Raw genomic sequence first — 26916 nt, 5'->3', positions numbered from 1 at the left:
TTCCACTGAACCCCTTTTGCCTCACACTGAGCATGGGGATGGTGCTTCACAGGCAAACATCTGCCCAGAGCTGTACACTCTTTTTCATTGTAAGATGATGCTCTGAAGACTGCTTAAAGCTTGAAGGATTTTCCTATGGTGCATTACATTCATTCCCTGGCCATAACTTTCTCCTTTTCACAGTTGTAGAAACCAGGTGAGAAGGTTAAGTCAAAAAGTAGCTATTAATTTTGGGATCCATTTTGATAATCTGAAGTCTTCAGAGCACACCCAATGTGCAGATCCCATTGCTGGCAGCTGCCTCTCTGTGCCAGCACCATGGCTCAGAGGGAAGAGCTGGCAGCCAGCTCTGAGACACATGAGCATCTTGCCTCTGGTCCCACAGGAACTGGGTGATCAGGGCAGGAATAGCACCAAATTCTGCAGGGTATCAGCTAAAAGTAAGGGACCACTGTGCCCCATCCGGTCCTGCTATCTGTGTTACAGTCTATGCAACAGCTAAAGCATCCACATTGCAGATGTGTATGTCATTTGGGTTCTAACTTTTCCCAGTTTGTTGATGCTTGATTTTGTGATCATAAATAATAATATTATATTTGTAATTTAATAGGCCTTAAAAAACAATAGTAGTAAGAGCACATAAACCAGAAGAATTTATGCCTTTTCAACCATGCTAACATAGGATGTAACAATTTGCTAGATAGTGTTCCAGGCACCAGTCACCAGGGTAACAGGGGACATGTCAAAGAGCATGTTCCAGACTTCTGACCTGAGGGATGGCACAGCACTCTGGTGACACTCAAACACAGTCAGCTTAACGCTGGTGCAAGTAAAACTTGGCCACCAAGGCTAGAGGGACTGGAAAGAAGTTGACATCTGATCATAAACATTAGGTAAGCTAAGAGGGGTTTCCTGCTTGGTGCAAAGGCAACTGCTGCGGGAAGCTGGGGTGAAGGAAGAGCTTCTCAGGCTTTACAGTCAGGGGCTGAGTCTGTGTGACTGACCTTCAGCCTGTACCTCTGCTTTCATGCTGCAATCATTCAGTCACTTCTGCCAGTGTTTGTTTGAAAGGCTGGAGGCCAAGAGCTAGATAAACTTTGGATTTAACTTTAATTCAGGATCAAAGGACAGAAGGGCAGTTCACTACTAAATCTGCCCTGCTCTTGGCTAAATGCCACAGTAACAGTTGGGGAGTCTGGGATTTAGAGGTGGTTTGTGTGCCTCACCTTGTTTGCCCAGCACTCTCTGTGTCTCCTGCCTTACCACCAGCTTCCACGTGGTGCCTTCTGCTCCTCCTGCCTGCCCATTCATGACCTGTCTATTGGTGCTTTGTCTTAGACTTCATTCTCCTTCAGACTCAGCTCTCATCTTCACTTTCTCTTCATATGCTCCTCAGACTACCTAACCCTTTTGAAGTCATTACTTGTCCGTCCCAGCACTTTGTCCCACATTTTCCCAATGCAACATCCCAGAAATTCTACATCCACTTTATTTGATTCTTTCTTCCTCTACCTCTTCCTCATTCACTTTTTTTCCCCCTTGCCCTTGGAGTGAGATTCCTCTGTTTTGTGCTACAGTGGTCTTTGGAAGAGTCACTGCAAGCTCAAGGTGTGAAACAAAGTCCACCAAATCCTTTAATAAACTTTTTATAAAGTGAGAGGTACAGACTTTTCTAAATACAGATAACTTTTACTATAGGCTACAGTCTGAGGGTCACGTATGATAAAAAATTATTTAGAAAAGAGAAATATGCTCAGCTCTCAGTATACAAAATTGGGGCAGTAAGTTCAATTGCAATGTACTTGCTTGCAAAAAATAATACTGAGAGTATTATTCTATTAGAAGAAACATGTCTTTTCTGTCTTCTTTCTGATAGATAGGGTATTGCATACCATAGCACAGAGCTTTCCAGAAGCACAGATTGACAGATTTCTTTCAGGGCCCAGAGAACACAACAGTGGATTGGGATCCTGCAGACTCCCTGATTAACTCTGGCATAGGATTTCTTTGGAAGATCAGGCTTCTTGCATTCACTGACTCTGACCCTTCTGACCACTGGAGCAAATGCTCCTCTCCAGAAATTAAAATTATTTGTGAAAACTTAAAGACACCCATCAGCAAACCAACTGGAAGAATAAACCAATCTTAGTTATTATGAGCAATCCATAAAATGCCAGTTCATATCCATGAAATGTGTGTAATTACAGCAGATTGCCATCAAATTGCAGCCAAAATCTAAACCAGGAATGTCAATAACAATTCTGATCTAGCAGAGTATAAATGCAGATATCAAAGTGACAGAAGTAAAAGGAATAATTTTTTAAATCCATGTTGCAAATATATAAATAACATCAACTTAAAGTCATGTCATAGGTGGCATAAATTGGAAAGAGAAAGTGGAAGGGACTCAACCAATGCTACTCAAGTGGCTGTTTGCAGAAGGAGTAGACTGGGCTTGCCAACCCTTCCCTTTCATCCTTCCCTCCAGCCTCTCTACACATACTGCTTCAGCTCCATGGAGGCACAGGAGAGGCCTTACAGCACAAAATGTTCAGGAAAGCTACTTTGCTTGGAGAAGAATTGAGTGTCAAGGCTGGCAGTGAGCTGTGCATCATGGCTGGTTGCATGGGTGAACAGAGTTGTGCAAATATATCAGTTCAGTGGTGTGGAGGGGTCATCTCTCAATCCATTGTTAACCTCATCTGACCCTAGCTAATGATGCCTTCTTCTCTCCTGAGAAATCTTGTCTTCCTCTTAGATTTTGGCCCAAGAGTAAAAATTCAACTATATCAAAATCTTAATAAAAATGAAAGGGACTTGGCAGCTTATTATCAGATCCAAGGAAGATGCTCAGCACCAGCCTCACCAGACATCTGGGCATCAAAACTGGAAAACTGTTGAGGCAGTACTAACTGACTGTGAGGTCTCTTCTATCACTGCAATGTCCTCCTGTCTCTAAAATAAAGCACTTGAATTTGCTGTTTAGAGAATACCAGGCAAACCTCTGGTCTTTCATAGGCAGCTAAAAATAAAGACTGGGACACACTTCCTATTTCACTTCTTAATGCATCAGCTTGAGGTAGTGATGGTTTCTGGCTCTGGATATATCATCTGTTGAGCAGTTTATCCACCAACCTAATTTGGTTTGCTAGCACACCCCTCAAATGCACTCATCAGATTTTGAGGAGGTACATTCAGACAACATTGCAAACTTTGCTGGCCATGATCTGTGATGCAGATTTGCTTATGTGAATCACATGGGGAATTATTATCAGATCCAGAGAAAGAAAGTAATGTGCAATCAATTTCTGATGCAAATTTTAACATTTTTTGGTTGAATGGCACTGAATATGTTGAAGTAATTTTTAAATATTTGTGAAAAAAAAGAAGAGTAGTTGGGAATAATAGCTGTACACTGTACGATTATGTGTCATATAGCAAATGAAACTTATTCCTTGTAAAATTTGAGAAACTTAATATGTATGGTCTGGAGTAAAATACCCGTTCTTGATCACTAATACTACTTAGCACATCCCAACTGAAAACGTATTCATTACTTTGTAGTAAGCTAAGTAAAATAGTCTTCAGCAGTAAAATAGGCTATTTCAAGTTGCTATGTATTTTGATCTTTGTCACCAAACAACTTTATTAGAAGACTTGAAAACATATGGATACTAGTCACATTTATGAAGAAATAGGTTGAACACATGCCTCTAAACAAAGAGCAGGAACTGATGGTGTGAAATTCATGAATGACTGAGTCAAGTAGGTTTGATCCAACTATCAAAGGTTTCGTTTTTTTTTTTTGGCCGGCTATAGACCACAGATAACAAACTCAGACTTTTTTTGTAATAATCAAAAATTTATTGAGAATGTGTACAGAAAAAAAACCAAAAAAACCAACCATCTACAGAGGTATGCACTGCTCAGGGAAGAGTTTTGGGCCTTACAGTCAATGTTGCTTTATAGTCAAAACTGAACCGTGTAATGTTTGCTAAGTTCAGTGTCTAAGAAAAAGATTTGCTTTTCTTGTTCCAACTGGTCTTTTTCAAACCATCCTTTATACGTCTCCAACCTAAAACAGAAAAAAAAAGAGTATTTTAATGTTCTTCTAATGAAAGAAGTATATAAGGCTATGATGACACATTGATAGTGTTCATACATAGTTGTATTAGTTGGGAATTAAAAATGAAGCATTTAAAATATACAAAGGCAAGGGATTATTCCTGATCATGAGACTATCCATTTACCTATCCATTAAAAGATATAGTAATGTAGAAGGTGCACTAAAATTAAAGTACTAATACTTCTGTGACAAAATGGTAAACAAAGCCAACTTCTCTAAGATGCAGTGGGTTTAACTTCAGCTGCCCATACACAGTGTTTAAAATTATTACAATGTTCTGTGTTCATTTTAAATATCTCCTTGGCCCTGTGGTCGAACCTGTTTGATATTGTCTAAGTTGTGCTGCTGTCCATCTACTGACAGTCTGTTGAATGGGATGATTTTCATTGCAGATTTCTTCATGGAGTACCACCGGTCACGCCAGGTTGCCCAGATAATGCCATTGTCAAATCCAGATGGACCAGCATCTTCTGATGTGTACACACCACCTAAGAAACACCAGTTGGAGCAAAACAGTTGGATGCTTTCTAAAATAGTTACTGTGCCCATACATTTTCTGGTCCTGACACCTCCATGGCATCCCTGGGTGTCCTAACAGACCCTGTTCATCACCTTTCTCCCCCTGCTTTGTTTCTCTCAAAAATAGGACTGATTATCCCACTTTGGAATGGAGAGCAGTCATAAATTCCAACTACTGGTGTTAGCAATTATTGCAAAGAATGCGCTATGCCAGCTTTGGGAAATCTAGAAGGCAAACTGTAGTCTATAAATGTGACTCATTTTCCTTTGTCACTGAAATGTGGTGTCCTGGACTACAAGCACTTAGAAGACACCTTACCTATATAATATTTGCCATTGAGGTGGCCAGCATGGCATCTATTCATCCACCACCCAGATCCATCTTGCTCAGCACAGTTGCCTTCGTAGTTGTCATTGTCATTATCATGGGTGCTGAACCTCATGCCATTGTGGTAGGTGTAGGATTTATCACTTGGGTCATCCCCAAAATTATATCCATCAAAGGCATCCCCGGCGTCACCCCCGATGAAGTAGGCGTAAGTCAGTCGATACTTGTCCTCTTCACTTCCCACTCGGAATACAGCGTAGTCAGCAGTGCTGTGAACAGAGAGCAGTGCTGAATATGAGCATGCTGCACAGCTCATGCACAAATGAGAAATGCATCAGTGTTAAAACTGCAGAAAAGGCATTTATTGCATCCTAGCACTTCAAAACTGTTTTTATGCGACTGTGGGCCTCAGCTCAGTGACACAGGTGTAATCAACTTTTGTGCTCCAGTACCAGAAATATTTTCTGACTAGTCTTTAGTGATGTGTGAAATATCCACATTATCAACACACACACATACATATATATAATAGAAATAGAAATAGAAAAGAAAATAATAGAACCAGACCTAAAATTATCATGTAGTCCATAAGATATGTAAGACAAAGAAACTTGAAGGAAAGAAACAGATTCCTTCTGCCTAATGAATGAATGCTGACAACATGTGGCCTTTGGACAGGCACACGTGCCTGGCAACAAGTCACACACAGTGACTGCTGTCACAGCTGTAAGTTCAGAAGCCAAAGCAGTTCCATGCACACATTAGCTGGTCTAAGAGTTCATTATTTTTTAGGTGAGACCTTTTATCAGTATGAACTAATGCAGCAGTGGGAGCAGTGGGTTTTAAGCTGTCATTTTCAGAAGCATCATAAGCAAATACCTTTTTTTGCCACTCCAGTCCTCCAGCTCTATTCGTAAGGTGTATGGCAGAGTGGACTGTGTAGTTATTAAATGCATCTTTTCATTGCCCAGCCAGAACTCAGTGGTGTCATCTGGAGACAGATGTCCAAATCCTTCCTTGTACTGAACCCAATTTTTACTGAAGTCTTCGCTCCCATCCAGTCTCTGGGGAAAAAATCCAAGAACACCAAAAACAAAAATAAAAATGTCAGTCAAAAAGGTAAATAAAAACAGTGTATTGTAGGTAAATAAAAACAGTGCTGATGCAAAAGGTTTGTTTATAGCAATAATACATAAGTGGCATACCCTTTGTAGTACTGTCCAGCCATTGCCATATGAGTCAATCTCGCAGTAGACTAGGAATGACTGCTTGGCTCTTTGAGGCTTGATAAAGTACAGACCACTTTTCCTTGCACCCTTATTTGCAATGTCTTGACAATCTGAAGTAAAGATATTCCAAAGATCATTTTCAATCTAGCTACAATTCTATCCTTGCATTTATTTTATACTGTAACTTTTTTTGTGCAAGAAATGCAATTTGTCGAAATACCATTGCTGCAAAGTTAGCTATTTAGCCCCCATGTTTCAGTGTCATTGCCATAAAAACTACTAGCAAGGGTCACAGGACTTGTGTAAGGTGAAGATGAATTTAGTCTCACATAGAGTTTAAGCAGTGTAAAACAGTAATTGCATTGATTTCCACAGCAACAAAGAAAGATACTTCTGTATCTAATGGAATGATTAATTTTTTTTTCCACATGGCTTAGTAGAAATGTGATAATGAGTTATATTCTTTTTGTCCCAGGCACATGCAAACTCTAGTCATGTCCATCATGTTTAGCACACATCTTGGGATAATCGTATTTTGGCCAAAAAGGCCAAGCAAGAACTAAATTCCACCTGAATCCTTGCCTGCAGAGCATCTAACTTGTACTGATCAGTTTTACAATTTGCAATTTGATATATCTTTGCAGAGGTCTATGACCCATAAGATTCCAAGTAAATCACTGCTGTGATGCCAAGCGGCAGCACTCACAGCTGAATTAATCCTCCACCATACAGGAAAGATTCTGCACACCTCTTCCAGTTGTCTCCTGAATTTCAGCCTGGTCCTTGCACGGCTCCTGACAGAGTAACTCAAGCTGGGCAATCTTCTCTTTCAGCTCTGTGATCCTGTTGCCGTTCATTATATGTGAGTCTGTCAACTGTCTGGACAGAGACATAAAAATGGGTTGTTGTATCTGCTGTTTGAGAATGTGTAATACACATTCATTTCCCTGGACACACACCTCATGTATCTAACACCCCTGTAAAACGGGGTGCTTCTATTAGCACTGGTATTCAGAGTTAAGGACAGGCAAAATAGGAAAGCACATGCTTAACCTCATGCAAAACCTAACCATATGCAAAACTTGACTCTAATCAGCAAAACTCTAACCAGCATAATGTATTAATATAACTCCATGGAAAGTGTTACTTTGCTCTACTGAAGTAAATGATAATCTCCTCTTCAATTATGGATGCATTTGTAAAACATATGTGCTTTAAATAAACTGCTGTAAGTGTCAGAATGCCTACATAATCTCTGAGATAATATCATAGAAGTGGAGACCTGTCAAAAAACATCCTTAAGATTTAGAAACATTAATGATGTTTTCAAATCTATTTCCAATGTCAAATTATAAAAGGCTATCACTGAGTTTATAGTTACTTATGATTTACAGCTAGGTAACTGAGGTAATTTTCATGGTTATATGCAGCAAAATTGGCCAGAGTGAATGATTGCACAAATATTCCACATACTGTGCTTTACAGCAAAAACTCATGACCTCCAAAGGTCATGAAAAAAATTTAAGGATAGCTGGCACAGCAGGAGAAACATAAATAAAAATATTGCCAGGCTTCATGGCATTCTTATCTTGCACTTCTTGCACAATTAGTGATTTATCCAGGTGAGCAGAGAATTCAGTATCAGATCCTCATGATCTTTCTGTGTCTTGCTAGGCAGTTACCAATGGCAGTGTGGGCAGAATGGTCCGCAAGGGCACAAAAAACCTTTCTGAGAGAGGCTTTTTGGCACTTGACAAAAGAACAGAAAGAAAACAATTTGTATTGTCACTGACAAAAGAAGTGGAAGATACCTACTGTATAGTAGTTTCATGAGACAATATAGTGTTTTCATATCTGATAATTTCTTCAATTATTTTCCTGGACTTTTGAGTGAAATCATCAACTGAATCTGTAAAATAGAAAAGGTACAAAATAATTGTAAAAAAGAAAAAGAAAAAATAAAAAAAGAAAACCACATAAAATTTTTCAGTTTTGTACTTATTTTTATATGCTCACTTGGTAATGTCTGCTTTTCTGAAGGATAGAGGCCTTGGATGTGTTGGATCAGATGGTCTGCTGTTACTGTGGCATTAGAAATCCGCTGCAAAAGCCTCTCCATTTCCTGCAGGTCATTATCCACAGTGGGGTGGTATTTACTAAGGAAATCTGCAATGCCACAAGTTGTTGGGCAGAAGCTACCCTGAGGAGTAAAGAGACATTGTTGGCAATGTTTCAGGGGCAAAAGAAGCAGAGCAGAATGTTTGGGCAAAGGAACTTTCAGATACTGCTGACACGAATGATAAAGGATAAAAAAGGGCAGGCATTCGCAGTAGACTTTGTCTGCTGTAATTGAATTTACAGTTTACTTGCATACTACGTGCACACAGCAAGAAAACACTGCATGCCATTATTGTAGCATCTGCTGGATATGTGCTTTTGTCCACAGTGCAGCTTCCCATACACTTTTACCAAGCATATACTGCTATCAGTAAATGACAGGTTTAAGCAAAGTGCACTTAATGAGAACTGAAAACAATGATGAGGTTCAAGTGATAACACTAGTTAATAATCAGCATAGAAAAGCTTTGGTTACATTCCATAGATAAAAGAAAATTGTTCAGGCACTTACAAATCTCTCATCCAATATGCAGCAGTTTTCTCTGGTAGCAATGTACTGAAGAGAAGAAAAAGGGCCATTTTAGTGGATTTTCTCCAAGACCACTTCCTGCGCTAAGACACAGTTTCCTAAACGCTGTCTCTTCACTTACCGCCATGCTGGTAGAAAAGAGCAGGGAGAGGAGAGACCCCAGGGGAGCCCAGCCACACAGCCTCGGCCCCATCGTGTCTGTCCCACCGGGCGCAGCTGTGCAGTCAGCAGAGAATGTTCAACCTAGCACAGGACGGCAGCAGTTTAAGGCAGCAGGCTGAAGCTGGGGGCGGGCACTGGGAGGTGGTGGGAAGAGGTGGGGAAGGGATCTGAGGTGGATTCCCAGAATTTGCACATACGCTCCTCCCATTTTCAGAACCCACTTTACGCTTAGTCGCCTGATCTCTGCTGCAGCCAGGTCTCGGTGGAGGCAGGAAGGTGAGACAAGGCATGGAGATGCTACACCTAGTCACATTCATAATCAAACTCACACATCGCTTTGTACCGGGGGCTGGCAGACATTTCACTCTAATAGCACAGGGAAAAGCCACAGTAGTAATCTGAATTATCTGTACCAACTATCAATTGCCTAACAACAAATGATATTTTGGGACTATGTAGGCCTCTCCCGCCACAGAACTGCACATGTTTTGCCAAGACACTCGATACCATTTTCCTGATTCTGTGGATGACAAAACTAAGGCAGAGAAAGGTGTGAAGTCATTGGGCAGTGGCATATCTGGAAAAGAAGTCTGTGGTATTTCTCACAGGCAATGAAAGTATGAATGTTCCCTATCCTTCAACACAGTGAGTCCGTTCCAATGGCTCTGGTCAATGCTTGCTTGCTGGGGAGCTAATGTTGTTGGTATCTGCCTTATTCAATACTGCTACAAGAGTGCTGACAAGCCCTGTCTTCTGCCATGGGTTTTGTCCCAGCAAATTACTTCAGTATGTCCTTTTTCATGCTTTCTGTATTAGGATCATTAACCTTTCCACTCATGAACTAGACCTGGTGTCCGAACTATGGCTTCTGCAGAGAAAGCTTGATTTTGTGCCTGTACAGCATGATGTGTGACAAGGCAGTGTTGAATGAGGCTTTAGACTCTGTTACATGTTTGACCAAATGGTGAGAAGAATGGTGAGAATGGAGCTCATGGATAGATCTGTTGTTACTGGGGTCAGCTTTGTGATTTCAGGCAAATGACTTCATCTCTGAACAGCAGGATCAATGTTTCAATTTGGCGTAATAGGTATTTTAAAAATGGGGAAAAAAGCATTCTATAGGAACCAGATTATTAGAAAATTAGATATAATTATGCCCTGAAACATGGAGAGTTCTTGACCTGTATATCCTCTTTTAATCTGGTGAAATTGGATCAAACAGAAGGTTCCCATCATGTTCAGAGATCCACTCACATATTGCCAGAAGGAAATGTGAGCGTTTAAGATGCTAAAAATCAGGCTGATGTGACACTTACATGAGGCTGAAGCACGGTGCCTGGGAGAGTCAGCTTTCCAGTAACTGATGACCAGCAAGTTAGTTTGGCCAGGCTGCTGAAAGTCTTTTCCAAAGGATGACTGATGATACAGGTTTGTTTTTCCAAATCTGGTATTAATTACCTTCAAGAGCCATGTGCAGAATGTGCTCTTGTTGATAAAAATAGTAATCTTATTGATAGAAATAGGACATGGTTCCACCTTTTACAGAGTTACTTCTGTTTCCTAAAGTGTGAAAATAAAGTATATAGGACTGGGTAGAAGTCTATCTGCTGTCGTGTTTTTTACTGTTGCTTCATTGGTGCTTTAACATGGACTGAGGAAACCACCACTGAACCTCCTTGTCACTGCTGCTCAAACACCGAGCTTGCTTTGCTTCATCTTTGCAGGTCATGGCACAAAGGTCCACAGGGTCCTAGAGACACCATTCCAGAGGCTGTGCACCAGCAGGATTCCCTTAGATATGACAAGATAGCATGAGTAGGTTGCGGGTACAAACTTTGTTAAGTAACAGCTTTAACACAGATGTAAACTGCACAGTACAGATGGGCACGTTCTGTTCGTGATGCAATAGGTGAACCACGTAGCACAATTCAGGTATCCCTCATCCTCTGACAGAATAAAAAATGCACCTTTCCCTTTTGTCACTAGAAGTAGTACATATAGGCTTGAAACTCTGTCAGAAGACTATTTGGTAGCAGAAAACAAAAAAAAAATCTTGACCTAGGCAAGAATTTCACGCATCAGAGAAGATAACAGTGAACTGTGGCAGTAAAAGCCTAGTTAATCTTGGGTTAAAACCCCGAAGATTTTATAATTAAAGTGTGAGAATGGCTATAATGACATAATAACAATATAAAAATAGAGTTTCGATGTTCAAGATAAATGTCTAATTGGTGGGAGAAGTAAAAGGATCATTATCACTAGAAATGGGTTAGGAATAGGAAAACTGAATTTTCAGTCAGATTTTGTTACACAAAATTATCACTGTATATATTTACATTGATGAAGGAGTAAATTTTCAACATTGCTTCAATGATTACCAAATATTTGCACATTGCAATTATAAGTGTTGCTTAGCTGTATTTGTGGTTACAACTGTGGTACTTCTCAACAGAAGATGTAAATATTTAAACCTCAGGAAATTTTTGTTTGCTTTACTGATTACATGGCCATGAATAATCAATCATTTTTCTTCTTTTTTATTATTTTCTTTTTTTATTTTCTTCTTTTTTCTTTTCTTCTTTTATTCCATCTTTCATTACTTAGAAAGATCTTAGCCCTCTTTTAATTAAGTTGAAAGCAATACATATTCTTAGTGGAATGACTGTGTGGTATTTTTCCTCTCTTACATAACATTTTGTCTTGGAGAGTCCTGGTTGCAAAACAGCTGACCCACTTACCAAACCAGTGTGCTAAAGACCTAATTGTAGCCTCAGATGTGTCCAGCATAATTTAGCTGTGTTGATTTTCTGGTCAGTGTTTTCTTTCCAGTAAGTCTGTTTGCTGGTTTGGTAACAGATGAGGAACAATTTGTGGTAGCACAGCTGGAAGGAAGAGTTCTCAAACTCAGTGTGCTCTTTTCCTGCAATTTATTTTTGAGGAGAGAGTAAAGGTGAACAATATTTGTTTGAAAGAGCTTTCTTCAATTCAGTATTGATTAGAATTTTTTGTCAGCCACTGGGACATTAGCCAACAACTGCCCATCATTCACAGATAATCTTTTCTCAGAAAAACAAACCAGAAGAAACATGTTTGTGTCTGTAAATTAGCTCCTGATTATCAGAATATCCTTATGGCTGCCTTGGAAAAACATCTGTTTTTTAAGCTTATACTTACTTGCCTTATGAATATAACCTGAAAAATCAGTCTACAACATTTTATAAATGTTTAGTGATGAATTTTAAGATTTTCAATGGGCTTTTATTACTATTTAACTGAAAGTGCTCAGTGGATTTGACATGAACTTATATTTTTTTAGATGCTCCAAAAGATAATTTTCCTATTTAAAAATAAATAAATATGGAAAAATACCAAATGGTAAATTATGAAAAAAAATATCCCTACAATGCTTTGCTATCCATCAGCAATATGTATCACCCTCCTTGCATTATTAAACAGATTAGTGGGCAAAATCCCCTTTGCTAGTTCAATCAATAAGTGTGATAATTAGTCTGAGAAATAGAGACAATTAAAAAGCTGTCTAGTAGCGAAGCCATGCCAAAGGTGGGTGAGAAAGCCAAGTGCACTGAAGTGAAAATGAAAAAAAAAGTTTTGTAACTTATCTTTCTCTTTCAATTTTCAAAATGTGGGAGAACAGTAAATAGCAACATTTTTTTTTCCAATTACATAGTCCATTCTGTGCAGCACATTTCTTCCTCAAGTGAAATGAGTCAACAAATATCAGTTGCTGTGCAAGGGAGAGCCTTTAATTTCTTTACACTTGTGACACCAGTCCACTTGCTGTGCTTCAGCTCAAATACTGGCTGGAAACAGTTGTTTCTTTGAAAATTAAGTGAAGAACAGCAAAAATAGTAGGCACTTCATGTCAGCCAGAACCTTTCCTTTGGAAAAGAAATTATGGGGTATTTTGCTGCCTCCACACTGGGAATATGCACTTTAGAGTGCATTCTTTAATACTTATAGGCTGATGTATTTACTTAAATCAAAAAATGGAAGTTACATTGATTCATGATGGTTCATGTCAGCACTTTTAATAACATAAAAGATGCTTTGTTTTTTGCAAAGAATAATCAAGGGCTATTGCTTTAATACATAGTTCTTATTTTGATTTAAACTATCACTACAAACAAATTTAAATAACTTTGTTAAAATTAAAGGGCCAAAAATCAAGACACTTATTCATCAAGACACCTCATATCCAGAAGCCAGATATTTGATGCTTTGAATGAGCTATTATCTTATTTTTGAAAAATCCTGTAGTGTTTCTGATTAGTTAGTTCTGCTTGCGTAACTTGATGCATTAAAGATTTTATTTAAACTTCTTTCAAATCTTAAGGTATTAAGAGTGATCTTATATCTGAAAAAAGGAATGTGATGTAAAGGAATGAAGTCAAGATGTTTCAGAAGATAACTCATTCTGTTGTTTTGTCATAGCTGAGGTTTTTCTCAGTCCTGTATTACAGGACATTATACCTTGAAATTCCAAAAATCTACTGCAAAGCCCTAAACCATGTTCAGTGAAACATCATTATTGAGCTCTGAGTTGTTTGTGCCTTATTAGGGGTATTCAGTGCAACACAGTAAATTCTCTCTCTTTACTGATCTACAGAAACCATTTTCAACTGTTGATTCGCTTAGAAAAGGTTGGTATTCAGACTGTCTGCAGAAGAGAGATTGCAGTGTATACTTTACCTTGAGGGCAAGAACAGTGAACTTATTTGTTAAACAAAGAGATGCACTAGTTTGTGGGAACGAGATAAGTAGTAAATTCAAATATTTGCTGAGTATTTTGTAATTAGTTGAGAGGACAGAGCCTCAATAAACTAAACAGAGCCTACTTCAATAATCGAACCTATAGGCTGATATTATTGGTTTGAACAGGAATTTATTGACAATAACATTAAAGGAAATACATAAAGAAAAGGAAATAAATAAAGCAAAAATGTGATTTTTCACAAGAAACCTCTGGCCAGTTAAATACTTTGATTGTAATTTTTTAAGCAATCAGAGGAAGCCTGACTGTCAGAAATATCCTAGAAATATAGCAGAAACTGTATTTGTTTTGGAAAAAATGTACTCTGTGTTGTTCTCCCTGGCTTCCAGGATAAGGCTTGAATGCCATTAATTCAGAATGATGGAAGTAGAAGAATGAATTCCACAGTGCTTTTACACATTATCTGTGCTCCATGCTGGTGCATGAATCTCTTTACAGGAAGAGAAGCACAGGCTTAAGTTTGAAGCATTAATAACACTAGCTGATTAAATGTAAATATAAGTATTTAGGATCACCAAAGGAAAGAGAAGCTCAGATTTAGCTACATGTAAACCATGAAAAAGAAACAGAAAAAAGTTTTATTTCCTCTTCTTTTTTTTTTTTTTTTTTTTTAATTTGTAGTCTTTTTCTTTCTCTAGCATAAAAAAATAAAGCCAGAATATTTTTCTTTCCCCTGCTTTCTTCTCACAATTTTTGAGAGGAATTCTGGCTTATTCTTAAAAATTTTACATTAAGCAATGGGTTTTTATCACATGAGTGAGTTGTGACAGCTTTTACTGTTGACACATATCCCCTACACAGGTCACAAATGCAATCAAGTCTTTACTAGCACCTCCTGTCTATGAATTCCACACAGGCTTGTTAGTCATTCTGGTTTCTTCTGGGCTTCACTGACAGCCACACAGTGCCATCTGACGTCCTCAAAGAGCAATAAACTGTTCCTAAAATCTCTTAAATTATCTTTAAAAAAAATCTCAAACTTAAGACTTGACCATCACAGAGCATTTCTTTCCAAGCCTACCTGGAAAATAATTACTATATAATTTGCCTGTGTTTTCATTAAAAACAATCCTAACTTCTTGTATAAAATGAGCTCTGAGCTAATCATTACTGCTCAGGATAATGAAAATTCAGTATATTTTAATAAAATAATTTGTGAAATTGACATGATAGAGGTATTGACTAAAATACTCTCAGAAAAATTGATGACTTTGCTGGAATCTCAATAAGCTTATTAAATAGTCTACTTATTTATGGACAAGTATAAATTGGGTAAGAAACACATTTGCTGTGAGAACCAACAGAATACAGGCTTTGATCTCTTGATCACTTCACTACACCATTGCAAATAATGGAAACTATTCTAAATCCTTTCCGTGAGTTTTTGGGAGATCAACTAATAGGTGTGTCTTAATATTAAATACATGTTGGATATTAATTGTCTCACACAGACATCAACATCCATCTACAAATTTGCTAAAACTGTGTTTAAGGTTCCACAAGGACTTTGACATAGTTTCTGACAAAGCAAGATCCAGTCCTTCCCCTGAACCATGAGCAGTTAAAATCCATGCTATGAAAATACCTGAGAGAAGTTAAAAGAATAAAGCATCTTCTAGATTTCAAGATGGTTTCACCAACGTACACATCTGCATGTGAATATTTATTTCTTAATGTAGATAAAATGCCCGGTTAACCTGGAGAGACAGAGGCACAGAGGATGCTGGTGGGAGCAGGTGGCCGGTTTTGGGGCCAGGATTGTTTTGCAGGAGGAGGGTGCGGACAGCGGTGAGACACAGCCACCTACCGGTCCCCTGGGCTCAGCAGCTCGCTCTTCTCACGCCCAGGAGTTCAGGTTTGCAGCACGAAAACCTGGCCCAACCCATTCCAGCGGAACTTGGACTTGCATCCATGGGTTATCAATGATTCTGTTTATCAGTGAGTGGCATTTATTCTGGATGTGTTCAAGCACAGGACGGAGGACTGCAGCACTTTGGTAAAAGTGTCCCAGCCAAGGTGAACCACACTTGAATTTCACCCCAGGATTTGAGAGGGTTGCATGACTTGCAGAGGATTAGCCGTGCTGCAATACGCTGGCATGTGACTGCAATGTATTCTGTATCAAAACACACGTGGAAGACACTTCAAAGTTTATTTACAGAAAGCATCTGTCTTTATGTCTATACAGATAGCCATGTATTTTGTACCAGACAGTGCTCTTTCTGATTCTTGCTTCAAAGTTGACTTTAAGGAGCTACAATAAATATATATTTAGAACAAAGATCTCTGTAGTCCTGGTGGTTTTCTCCCCTACTGTGATTATTTGCATGTTTGCTAGTTTATAGGTACTCCAAACCTGCAAATTTTCAACATAGTAATGAAATATTTTCATAGCATAATAATAAAAATCTGTATAGGGAACCAAATTTTCTTTCTTTATGACCTCCTTGGTTCTGGCTCTTTAATAGATTAGGACAGGAATTGTTCATCACTCCGACACTGAGAACATAAAATAGTGCTTTAAAGCCCTTCTTTGCCATAGGAAAACATTGTATCTTTCTAAATAAGGAACCAAATTCTGAGATCACAGCATGATTATTATTATCTTCTCTCAACTGCATGTTTTATAATAGTCTAACTGGAAGTCTTACCAACAATTTCCAAAAGTACTTATTTATTTTCAACATGGTTACTTTTTACATCAGTAAAACCCCCCCTCATCATCACCATGTACTTAGCATTGTCTGTGTTACACCAAGCGTTTTATTTTACACCACTCTTGCAAAGACTCACAATTTTATTATGCATCATTTGCAAGATATAATCCAAATCCACTTGGAATAGAAGTGTACTTGTTTAGGAAGGCCAAGCTGTTGTTGTGTCAGAGTAATACTCTGGTGCAGGCATAGCCCTCGTTGATGTCAGACACGGAGAATTCACCATTAGCCTGTATGTGATATCTCTGCGGAGATATCCAGAGACAGCTCTCCAGCTCAGATACCAGGACTAGGAAATCGTTCTTCCTTATATACGAGGGAATTTCCTGGCTTGGTGACACTTTCCTCTCGTCCACAGACTAGAGAATCAGTCCAGGACTTGAGAAACGCTTTCTCTCAGAACAGAGACGTGCACGCCCACACAGAAAGTCTTATTTTTGAATAAGCACATCTTGTACTTAGCGAGGAGGAAGAGGTGTCATAAGGATCCCATGACGGGACTATCTGGCCCGCTTCTGACGCTATCCGAGCCCAGGGCGGGGTTCCCACCGTCGGGGTTTTGCCCGACACACCGCCGCACGCTTCGGGCCGGCACGGCTGCGCTCGCCGGGCCCGCAGCTCCTCGGGGGTGCGACAGCCCCGCCACCGACCCGTGTGCAGCACGGGGCCGGGCACAGCCCGAGCCAAGAGGCCCCGTTCGGACGCGCCTCGGGCCGGACCCATCACTGCCCTGCAGCTGCTGAACGCGCACCCCTACACCGCGCTGCGCCCGCGCCGCTCCCAGCGCTCTCCCGCGCACCCGGGGTTTCTAAGCTTTCTCCCGCCCCTTTTCCCAATCGCCTCCGCAGGCCCCAGCTCCTCCCCGGCCCCGTGCGAGGCGGCCGCAGCCGGGGCGGTGCCGCCGCCGCCACCATGAGCCGCGCCGCGCTGCGGGCGCTGCGGGGCCCGCGGCCGCTGGGGCCGGCCGCCCGCCCGCCGCGCTGGGGCCGCCGCGGCGCGGGCGGCGAGCCCCCGGCGGGCGGCGCGGTGCGCATCGGCTGCGCCTCGGGCTTCTGGGGGGACACGGCGGCCGCAGGTGGGCGGTGGGGCGGCGGCTGCTCGGGGCGGGGGACGGCCGGCCGGGCGGCGGGACCGGGCGAGCCCGGCGGGCGGCGGCGGCCGCGCTGCCGCGGGCGGCCCCGCTGCGCCAGCGGCCGGGCCGGGGCCGCGCCGCGGGTGGGGCGGGCGGGGCCCCGTGCTGATGGTGCCGCCTTGCCTGCCCCGCCAGTGCCGCAGCTGCTCTACGGAGGGAAGCTGGATTTCCTTGTTTTCGATTACCTCTCCGAGATCACCATGTCGCTGCTGACGGCCGCCAAGGCCCGGTCTCCCGTAAGTAGAGCCGGTGCCCGGCCCCGGCGTGCTGGGCTGGGCCGGGGCGGGTGCGCCGACCAGGCTCTCCTTTAGCCCAAGCCTCTGTAAGACGTACCTGGTTACGGGGATACGGTTCCTTAAGTATACTTTTAATTCGCATGCATTTATTTGCATCTATTCAGTTTCATCTAGTGAAAGTGTTCATGTCGTTTCCCATCGCGTTACCCAAACGATGGTATTATTTGAGAGGTGGCTGCTCTTCTCTGTTTTCTGTGTTAACCAAGGTGAAGGGGTTAGGTTAACCTACCTATAAGAAATGGTTACAGCTCTTAATTATTTCAGGTTTTAGGTTACACTCCGGATTTTGTCTCCACTGCCATGGCTCCCTACATAAAAGATATTCACAGGAAAGGTATGCTATGGGTTTGTATGTTAATTCCGTTCACCTGCTTATGAAAGTAGGCTGACAGAGTTGGGACTGTTCTGTCTGGAGAAGAGAAGGCTCTGGGAGGATCTTACAGCACCTTGCAGTACCTAAAGGGTGCTTGCAAGAGAATTGGACTTTTTACAGGGATATGTAGTGACAGAAGAAGGGGGAATGGCCATAAGCTGGGGTAGATTTAGATTGGATGCTAGGAAGAAGCTCTTTACTGTGAGGCACTGGAGTAGGTTGTCCAGAGAAGCTGGCCCCATCCCTGGAAGTGTTCAAGGCCAGGATGTATGGAGCCCTGAATAACCTTGCCCATAGCTGGAGATTTGGAACTAGGTGATCTCTAAGGTCTTTTTAATCCAAACTATTCTAGAATTCTATGAAAAATCCCATTGTAATTGATGTGGGGTACAGGTCTGATGGTGAAATTGGGTTGATTTAAGGTATTTGTTGCAATTGTAAATACATACGTATATTTCCATGTATTTCTTACTATAGGTTCAGTTTGTGAATGGCAGATTGCTTTACAGATATTTTTTTAAAATGTGAAATCTAGATGTTTTCAAGGTCATTTAAGTTTTTCAAAATTCTCACATAGTTCTAAAAATGTATTTTCCACTCTTTTTTTTGTTCTCATTAGTAAAGCTTCACAGTATCTATTACTGTCCCTGTCAGAGGTGTTTGATGCTGTCTGCCTGGTTATGTGTGTCATGCTGGTCACTTTCTTCTTCCATTCATAAAGGATAAGTGAGAAGTATCTGTAGCAGTTATTTTTCTCTAAAGAATTTTGTACTGGCTTATTCTGATCCTTTCAGGTTAAATTTGGTTCTTATTTTAATGTGATTTTTGTATTTTGCTGTTTCGTACTTTGTCTGTTACCTTGCAAAGGTGGTACCTTGCTTGTGTTTCACTACACTTTTTAAAGTACAGGTGATTGATTATTGTTGCTACTGAACTTTATTTGCCTTTTTTTTTCTATTAGGTGTTCGTGTCATCAGTAATGCTGGTGGAATTAATCCACTTGCTTGTGCAGCTGCCCTTCAGGAGGTGGCAAAGAAAGCAGATGTTGATTTGAAAATAGCTGTTGTTGCTGGAGATGATCTGATGAGTGAGGTATTTCACTTTGTTTTAAGCCTTAGTAGCGCAAGTCTGTATAGCATGAAGGTGACGTTTACTGTCCCAAAGGAACCTTGTGTGTCTTTATGCAGTAGTCTTCCACTATCAGAAGCATTGTTCTTCATTATCTTTTAGGTTTTTTAATGCATAAATATAATTATTGACATAGCTGCTGTTTGGTATATAGTGGGGGTGAATTCTATAAGCTTGTGGATCTTCTGTTTAGCTTTTTGAAGCAAAATGGGAATCTGCTGTAAGGTCTGCCTGCTCTTCAGGAGAAACTATTACATGCTGTTCCTTACTGCTTCTGTCTAAACTAGATAATCATGCCTGTTAATTCTTCTGAATATGGTGTAGCTGCTACACATTCAAATGCTTATCCCTTCTAGCTTTTTTAGTGGTTTACGGGCATTTCCTGATCTTACTTTGTTTATAGATAGCTGGGGTTTTCTTGGTTTTAAGTGATTAGTTTACAGCTGGTAAGATAATGTTAAGTGCAAGGATTGAAGTTTAAATATTAAAAAAAATTAAAATTTAAAGATTAAATACCTGGGATTTTTTAACTTAAAGAGTTACACTTTATCTATGAAATCTGCAAAAGATGTTGGCCATACCTGAAAAGCTACTGGGAAAAGAGTTTATACATAATAGTACTTAACAGAGGAGAGGTTTGCACTGTGGCTAAATCTCTGCCTGTAACTTGGAAAATTATTTATCTGCATAGGATCTGTTACCCCTTGCATGCTCTTGAATGTGGAAGATCGTCAAGTAAGATTCTTTATTTGCAAGTTACGTGTGGTGCTTGGACATCCTTTTAAGAAACTTCTGCTGTACTGAGATTACTGTGTGTGGGCCAGATTTTCATTAGTGGTACAACAGTGAAGTAGTTGTTATTTGAGCTTGTTATGGACATGTCTGATCTGAAATGCATTGGCTTCTATGCGGTTGCCAGTACATAACTTAGAGGAACCAAAAAAGACACAACTTTTATCATTTACAGACAACTGCAACTGTTGATACATGAAACATGGTAAATGTTACTTGTGGTTTGGAGGATTTCAGTCATTAATATAGAACACCAAATTAGTTCAGAGTGGAAGTTTGTTTTTCTTCCCACGCTAGAACTGTAAATTAGTATTTACAGTTTACATTGTGTCTGTGCAGTCACTGTCTCCTCAATCCACTGGATTGTGAAGCTAATGCCTAATTCATGGTCAAAACCACACCCTCCCTCTCCACGTATTTTTGTGGAAACACAATTCATTCTAAGTACTGTATGAAGCTCCAGGATTAACATTGTTCTCTGGCCATGACACCGTTACAGATGTGGCAGATACATTTTTCTTTGCGAGATTTGATTTATTTAGTCCCATTTAGCAATTAAAGACCATTTAAAACCTAGGAAATACACCAGTTCATTGTTGTTAGTCGTACATAAATGAACATTACAGTCTTTAAAAACTACCTTAATTTTCTGCATGCTGGAAAAGCTGTGGTTAAAAGTATATCTAAGGCTTTTAGCCATTCAAGTGATTGGTATTGTTAATACTTTTAATAAATATACTTGGCTTAGAGTTGCTATGAAGTGGCTCTATTGTTTGATACTAATGAGAGTCTTACACTTCGAAATACTCACTGCATGTATGTTCTGCTTCTTTTCTAACAGAAAGAGAACTTAAAAGGAGCTGGTATCACTGATTTAGAGAATGGGAAACAATTTCCAGAGAATATTGACAGCATGAATGTGTATCTTGGGTGAGTTATTTTAGCATGATATATTTATTACTAGCAACTAAATTTAATGTATTGACACAAATTTGTTTTACTTTGCAGTTAGAACCACTTAGTATATGAGGTTCATCTTTAAATTATTCAGGCAACCAGAAAAATAAATTGTTTGTAACTTGTAGATAAGTTTTAGTTATAACCTTGTAAGTTATGACTCCTTAGCAGTACACCATCTGTGAATCATCAGGTTTTAGTTCAAGCCAAAACAGCTTTCGTTCACTCACGACTGCAAAAATGTTTTTTCATTCTGTTGCAGAATCGAGTAGTTTGTGTTGTCACTAGAGAAGTGCAAATAAGGAATTCAAGTACTGGGATGTAGTCAGTGCTGTAGGAGGTTCCCTTGCTCTGAACTCTGTGTCAGGCTTTGCACTCTTGAAATTTTGGAAACCAGTTTTTCAGGATGGTCATTTGTTTTGAAAGATCTGTTTCCTCCTTTATACTTAGGGTTTCCATAAGTCAGTGAATGCAGGTATTGTAGCTACCTCTTTGTGAAGTTGAGTTTTCATTGTCACCGTCCACTTCAGATGAATAAATATTAATCAGGTCTAATAATGGAGAAGGGGTGAGTAATGACACAGTGGTCACATACTCTCTTCCAGTTGATGATCCTGTTCTTGCACAGCACTCTTGAGGTTGGACAATACTGCGAGTTCCTAAATCACTTAGGTAATTGACCTAAAGGTTTAAAATTGGACGGCTAAGTCACCAGGCTTTATCCCTAAAGAATGTTCATCTTTATGCACTCATCTAAAAATCAAATGGTTAATGAATCTCTGAAAAACTCTCTTTTCTATAATTGATGATAGAAGTCCCTCTCTGCACTTTTTCAAGAAGATTTCTATGGACATTATGAGAAGTGTTTCAGTTATGTTATTTAGGTGCCTGAATTTGATAGCGCCCTGATGACTGCTCTTTAAAATACTCTTGATGTACATACCTAATGACAAGTTGGTTGTTACAAGTAGTACTGATTTCCTAGGCAATTTAAGTTTTTTAGTCTGTGTGTATCAGGGAGCTGTTTTTAAACAATACTTTGAAACACAAAAGTACTTGCTGCTGTGTTTTGTCATTTTTAGTGCAAGACCAATAAGCAGAGCTCTAGACCTTGGAGCTGATATTGTTGTGACAGGCAGATGTGTTGACAGCGGGATTGTATTAGGACCACTCATTCATTCTGTAAGTACAAATTAATTTCTGAATGGTAAGGAATATATGTGAGTGAATATTCAGTAGTCGTTGTCAGACAATTTTTGTTCCTTATGAAAATGTAGATACTAAATTAAAAATAATGAGCATCTGTATTTCTTATGTGCATGAAAAGTTGTCAGCTTCCACTTCTCCTAAATTGATGGCAGGCATATTTGTTAACTTGTATACCATTAAGCTGGAAAGTATGGGTGAGATTTAGGAAGTCTTAGCCTCTTTCAGCAGCTGCTTTACCATTTGTTTTGAGTTTTTTCCCCTTGCCTTTCTGCAAATTTGGTGTGCAAGTATATTTTTCTTTACCACATATTGTCGATAGTAGAGCTCATTCTGGTTAGGGGGTAGCGTGTGAGGTAGTTTAAACCGCTGGGGTTTTTTGTTCAGTGGGTAAGCAGTTTTGTTTAAAGTAGTCAAGTTTCAATACAGCATTTCTGAAATTCCTTGAAATTAAAAAAATTATGCAAGCATGGTGTGTAGTTTTCTGGAGTGATTTTAATAGGTTTTCATGAATTTTTGTGAAGGATCACACACAGTGAAATACAGAAGCTTTCTTTTGGTGCATATTTAAAAATAGGAGAGTATGTGTGTAGTTAAAAATATACTTTCTAAGACATCATGCATGTCAAACATTGCCTAATTAATTTTCCATTTATAATTTCTATTATGACTTATTATTTTATTCCTGGTTGTTTACATTCTCAAAATAACTGTCAGTGTGTATTACTTACTCCAGAAAGACCTTATCTATTTTATTTAGGAAAGGTTTTAGGAAGATTTCTGCAAAGTGCTAAATAAATGACAATTACTGTATTGCTTGCAGGTTGGACTCAGGGAAAATATTCTAGCTAAAATTTCCAGTTAAACAGAAAGCATACTTCCATTTTTTGAGGGTAACTGGTAGTATTCCAGGAGCTGATAATTTTCAAAAGCTGGACACATAGTGCTTTGTCCAGGTGACACAAGATAGGTACTATACTTTTAAACCTGTAGGTTGTGTGGTTTTAAATAATATGGGTGTTGCACTTCCAGTTTTTTTGAAGAGGGTATGACTTTTAGAGTTTAAATTTGTTGGGATGTATCAATAGTAGCAAGACTGAAATGTGTCAGAGATTTTTTTTTTGCTCATTTTCTGTATAAGAACTCAAATCGATGTACAGTACCTGCCAATTATTGTTATTTAGATTTAAAATATATCCAATGCATTGTTATTCAAAGCAAGGAACATACTGTATGCAGTTTTTGGTACTGCATGAAACTTCTATGTGTTTAAAATATTTGTGTTTTTCTTCTAGTTTGGCTGGAATAAGGATGACTATGACTTGCTAGCTGCAGGAAGGTAAATGATATAAGAAGAAATGGGGTAAATCTGTATTTCATATCGTAATGTCAAGATATCAACTTTTTCATCACATGCTAATTTTTCATATTATCATTGCATTAATTTATTTGCATGTTTTTGTTAGGTTTTGAGCTCTTTTTCAAGGCTCGCTTGCTACTCTCTTGGAATTGAAATTATAGAAACTTCATTCTGGAAGCAGCTTAAAATAAGAAAAGGAAAAAGGGTTGAGAGATACTTAACAGCTTGATTTTCTCTTGCTGTTCATTTTGTTTCAAGAGATGAAATTTTATAGTAGAGGCCACTGATTCCCAGGTTTTTCTGTTTGGCTGCCACTGTTGATAGCTGGGGTGGTTGGAGGGCTTACTCTGAAAGATGCACAAAAGCAGGTTTGGTCAGAAGGCAGCATCCTGGTATGGTTTTGTTGAAGCTGGGTGTCAGTGCTCCCACTTACAAGTCCTTGTTGTAGTCCTAAAGTTAAGAATCTGATTGAGAAACGGGTGGAATTATGCCACCTAATTTAACATTGTGCATCATTATGTGAATTGAAGTCCTTGTAAAAGAGTGATTACTTAGATAGCCTGAGCACACCCTAGTGTCAGTGTTCTTGAACTTCTGCTTGAGAAAAAATGTGGAGAGGAATACATTCAGGCTCCACTGACTTGGGGATTATAGAGATGAAGATTTTCTCCATAATTCTGTTGAATATCTATTGACTATTGCAATCAAAATTTGAAAATAGTAATAAATAATCACAATACATTGTGGTGAATACATAATACATGGAGGTGAGATTTTTTTGTCTCTTTTAAAAATGATCTTTGACTATTTTGTTACACATAGACTATGAAGGTACCGAATTTAGATCAAGATTTGAAATTATTAAGAAAACCTTGGTTTTAGATGTGAGGTAATCTTCTAGGTATTCATTTTTTGTAGGAAAATTCTTGTAAAAGTTTGTGCTTTAAACACTCTTATTCATCTTTCAGGATCCCTTGTTATGCTTAATGTATAATTCCTAATTGTATTAGTTGTGGAGGAAAATAGCAAGTTTTGTTATTTAGCTCTATTTCCATTGTAATTTAAGGCTGGGTTTGTAAAAATTGATTTTGCATTATATTTAGTTGCTTTAATGCCATTTTCCCAGTCTTGCAGGTCATCTCATTGAATGTGGTGCTCAGTGTACAGGTGGAATATTCACTGATTGGCACACAGTACCAGACTGGTAGGTAAACTTGATACCAGCGTGCGTGTTTGTAGTGGACCAAAGATGAGGCTTTCTGTTTGTATCTGTGTTGTGAAAACTGCTTCTGCCTTTCTCTTTTTGGGGACACAATATGGGCCTCTTGATATTTTGCCACCTCAATGTTACTTTTGTACAACTTCTGTTTTCCCTTCTGAAGTTTTCGATTTTGGTCAGACAGGGTCTTTCTTTTGTTGACTTCTGCAGATTTTGAAAAATAAATTAGCTCTTTGTTTTTTCCCCTTTAAAACTATTTTTCCTGTTTCCTTCAGTATCCTCTGCTTTTTTGAAAAGATTTATTGACTTTCATGTATGATTGTATTGGAAAAGACAATATTGATATTTTAGATGCTGTTACAATAGTCTTCACTTAAATCAGAGATGCTTGCCGGTCAGCCAAAAATTTCACATAATTTGCTTTAGTAGGTATGAATATATGCCATAATTCTGTCCTGCTGAATTACCTGATGAACACAAATGTGTTGGGTGGTCAGTCCTTTCAAAAAGCTCTGTGTGTGTCTTGTGTTCAGAACTATGGAATTAGAGTTACACGTAGGTGTGTTCTGCCTGCTGAGGGAGCTAGCTTTTTACCAACCTCTTTTTAACAGTTTAAAAGTACTTGGAGAACACATTTTCTGCATAGTTCTGGCTCTAGTTACTTCTGTACGTATTGGGATGAGAGGGAGGGATTTTGTCCTTTGCTGTATCATGAGAAAGGCAGCTCTTTTATGTGATGGAGGAAAGGGCTGAAGAGCAGCAGGGAGGTGCAGGAGAGAAGAGTGCTTTAACACAGTGTGTTCCTGCTGCCAGGCTGACTCTGGTCCGGGTGGGTGACCCAGCAGGACTGTGCCCTGCTGTCTGAAGATCCATAGGGCTGCCTGGATTTTTTCTTCTTGTAGTGACTGCTTCTTATTCAGAGTGATCCTAAAAGATGGGTGCTGCTTTTTGGAGTTCCTGAGCACTCTTGATTAAAGGTGAATGCAGGTATGGCATTGAAACAAACAGGATTGGACATTTCTTCTCACCTACTGCAAGGCTACTGAACAAACTGCACTTGCTCTTCACTGTTGTATTCTATGAGAAATCAAAGCAGGGAGTTTATGAGTAACAAGTTTGGTTTGGAAATTTATGATTCCTATTACAATGTCTCTCACAATAATTTAATTATGCCGCATTATGAAATTCTTAAAATCTTCTGTGACTCCAGAAGACTTTGCTTTATAAAAGAACTAAAGCGAAAAAACAGAATACTAATTTTCTTATTAAAATTTGATAGGTCTTTAAGGATTTTCCTGTGAGGAGTGTCAATCTGTCTTGGAAAAGGGAAAGAAGCTTGAATATATGAAGCTATTGTGAGCTATTGGAGTGGGACTAGTTCATTTTACAGATGAGTTTACATACACAAATATGCGTAGCTAATAGTTTTGTATCTGTAAAATCACAGGACTTTGTCTAAAATCATAGTAGACCTGTGGCTTAGAGCTGATTGGTGCTGAGTTGAATCTCTATTAAAGAACATAGACATTTTACACCTGATACTGCTCTGTTACCTTGTCCCCAGTGATATACATACATACCCTGAAACCATACGTGGCTGTATTTGTGCTAATATAGCAGTTATTTATTTACCTTCAGTTTAAGTCTGCTCAAGAATTGATCATGGTGCCTTAAAGTGAATTAGTTTGTTTGCAGTTTTTGAGTCTTAGACATGTAATTGATAAAATTATTGAAATAAAATAATGTGACACATCAGCCTGTATGATAAGCTGCTAAAACCAGTTAAAACCAGAAAAATGTGTGAGCTTTGATAGTAAGTTTTGAGATGTAGAGTGGAGATCCACTTCACTAAGGGGAGAAGGAAGGCAGGGAGAAGATTATTTGGATAAATTTTGGCTTCCTGATAAATAGTAGTTTGCTGTATTTAGGCCCA

At 39.3% G+C, this 26916-nt stretch overlaps 2 protein-coding genes across 2 annotated transcripts in view; one reads left to right on the top strand and one right to left on the bottom strand.

Moving 5' to 3' along the window:
• Window positions 1-3841: 3841 nt before the first annotated feature.
• FGG (fibrinogen gamma chain) lies at window positions 3842-9108 on the bottom strand. The gene is made up of 10 exons (XM_021530164.2): window positions 8971-9108; window positions 8832-8876; window positions 8219-8402; window positions 8018-8111; window positions 6951-7081; window positions 6179-6312; window positions 5853-6037; window positions 4965-5242; window positions 4445-4614; window positions 3842-4075 (listed from the first exon to the last, which is right to left on the bottom strand). Exons 1-10 carry the CDS (start codon window positions 9040-9042, stop codon window positions 4061-4063), a joined length of 1308 nt encoding a protein of 435 aa, XP_021385839.1. The 5' UTR covers window positions 9043-9108; the 3' UTR covers window positions 3842-4060.
• An 8324-nt stretch (window positions 9109-17432) lies between these two features.
• LOC110470520 (uncharacterized) overlaps window positions 17433-26916 on the top strand; it is a 57926-nt gene continuing 48442 nt past the window's right edge. The window contains exons 1-8 of the mRNA XM_021530218.2: window positions 17433-17595; window positions 17788-17888; window positions 18213-18282; window positions 19283-19413; window positions 21083-21171; window positions 22281-22380; window positions 23700-23743; window positions 24891-24968. Coding sequence (XP_021385893.1) covers window positions 17433-17595; window positions 17788-17888; window positions 18213-18282; window positions 19283-19413; window positions 21083-21171; window positions 22281-22380; window positions 23700-23743; window positions 24891-24968 — 776 coding nt within the window. The remainder of the gene's footprint in view (window positions 17596-17787; window positions 17889-18212; window positions 18283-19282; window positions 19414-21082; window positions 21172-22280; window positions 22381-23699; window positions 23744-24890; window positions 24969-26916) is intronic.

The sequence above is a fragment of the Lonchura striata genome, chromosome 4, assembly GCF_046129695.1.
Source record: "Lonchura striata isolate bLonStr1 chromosome 4, bLonStr1.mat, whole genome shotgun sequence".
In the NCBI taxonomy this organism is placed as follows: Eukaryota; Metazoa; Chordata; class Aves; order Passeriformes; family Estrildidae; genus Lonchura; species Lonchura striata.
The sequence above is the reverse complement of the archived record's forward strand: the minus strand, read 5'-3'. Positions and strand labels throughout refer to the sequence as shown.

Bases quoted from the DNA above. Each gene is read 5' to 3' on its own strand.
- FGG (XM_021530164.2), bottom strand. From the start codon at position 9,042: ATGGGGCCGAGGCTGTGTGGCTGGGCTCCCCTGGGGTCTCTCCTCTCC. The intron at 8,877-8,970 runs GTAAGTGAAGAG...TCTTCTCTTCAG, and splicing joins TCTTTTCTACCAGCATGGCG to TACATTGCTACCAGAGAAAA. The intron at 8,403-8,831 runs GTAAGTGCCTGA...TTTACTCCTCAG, and splicing joins GCATATTGGATGAGAGATTT to GGTAGCTTCTGCCCAACAAC.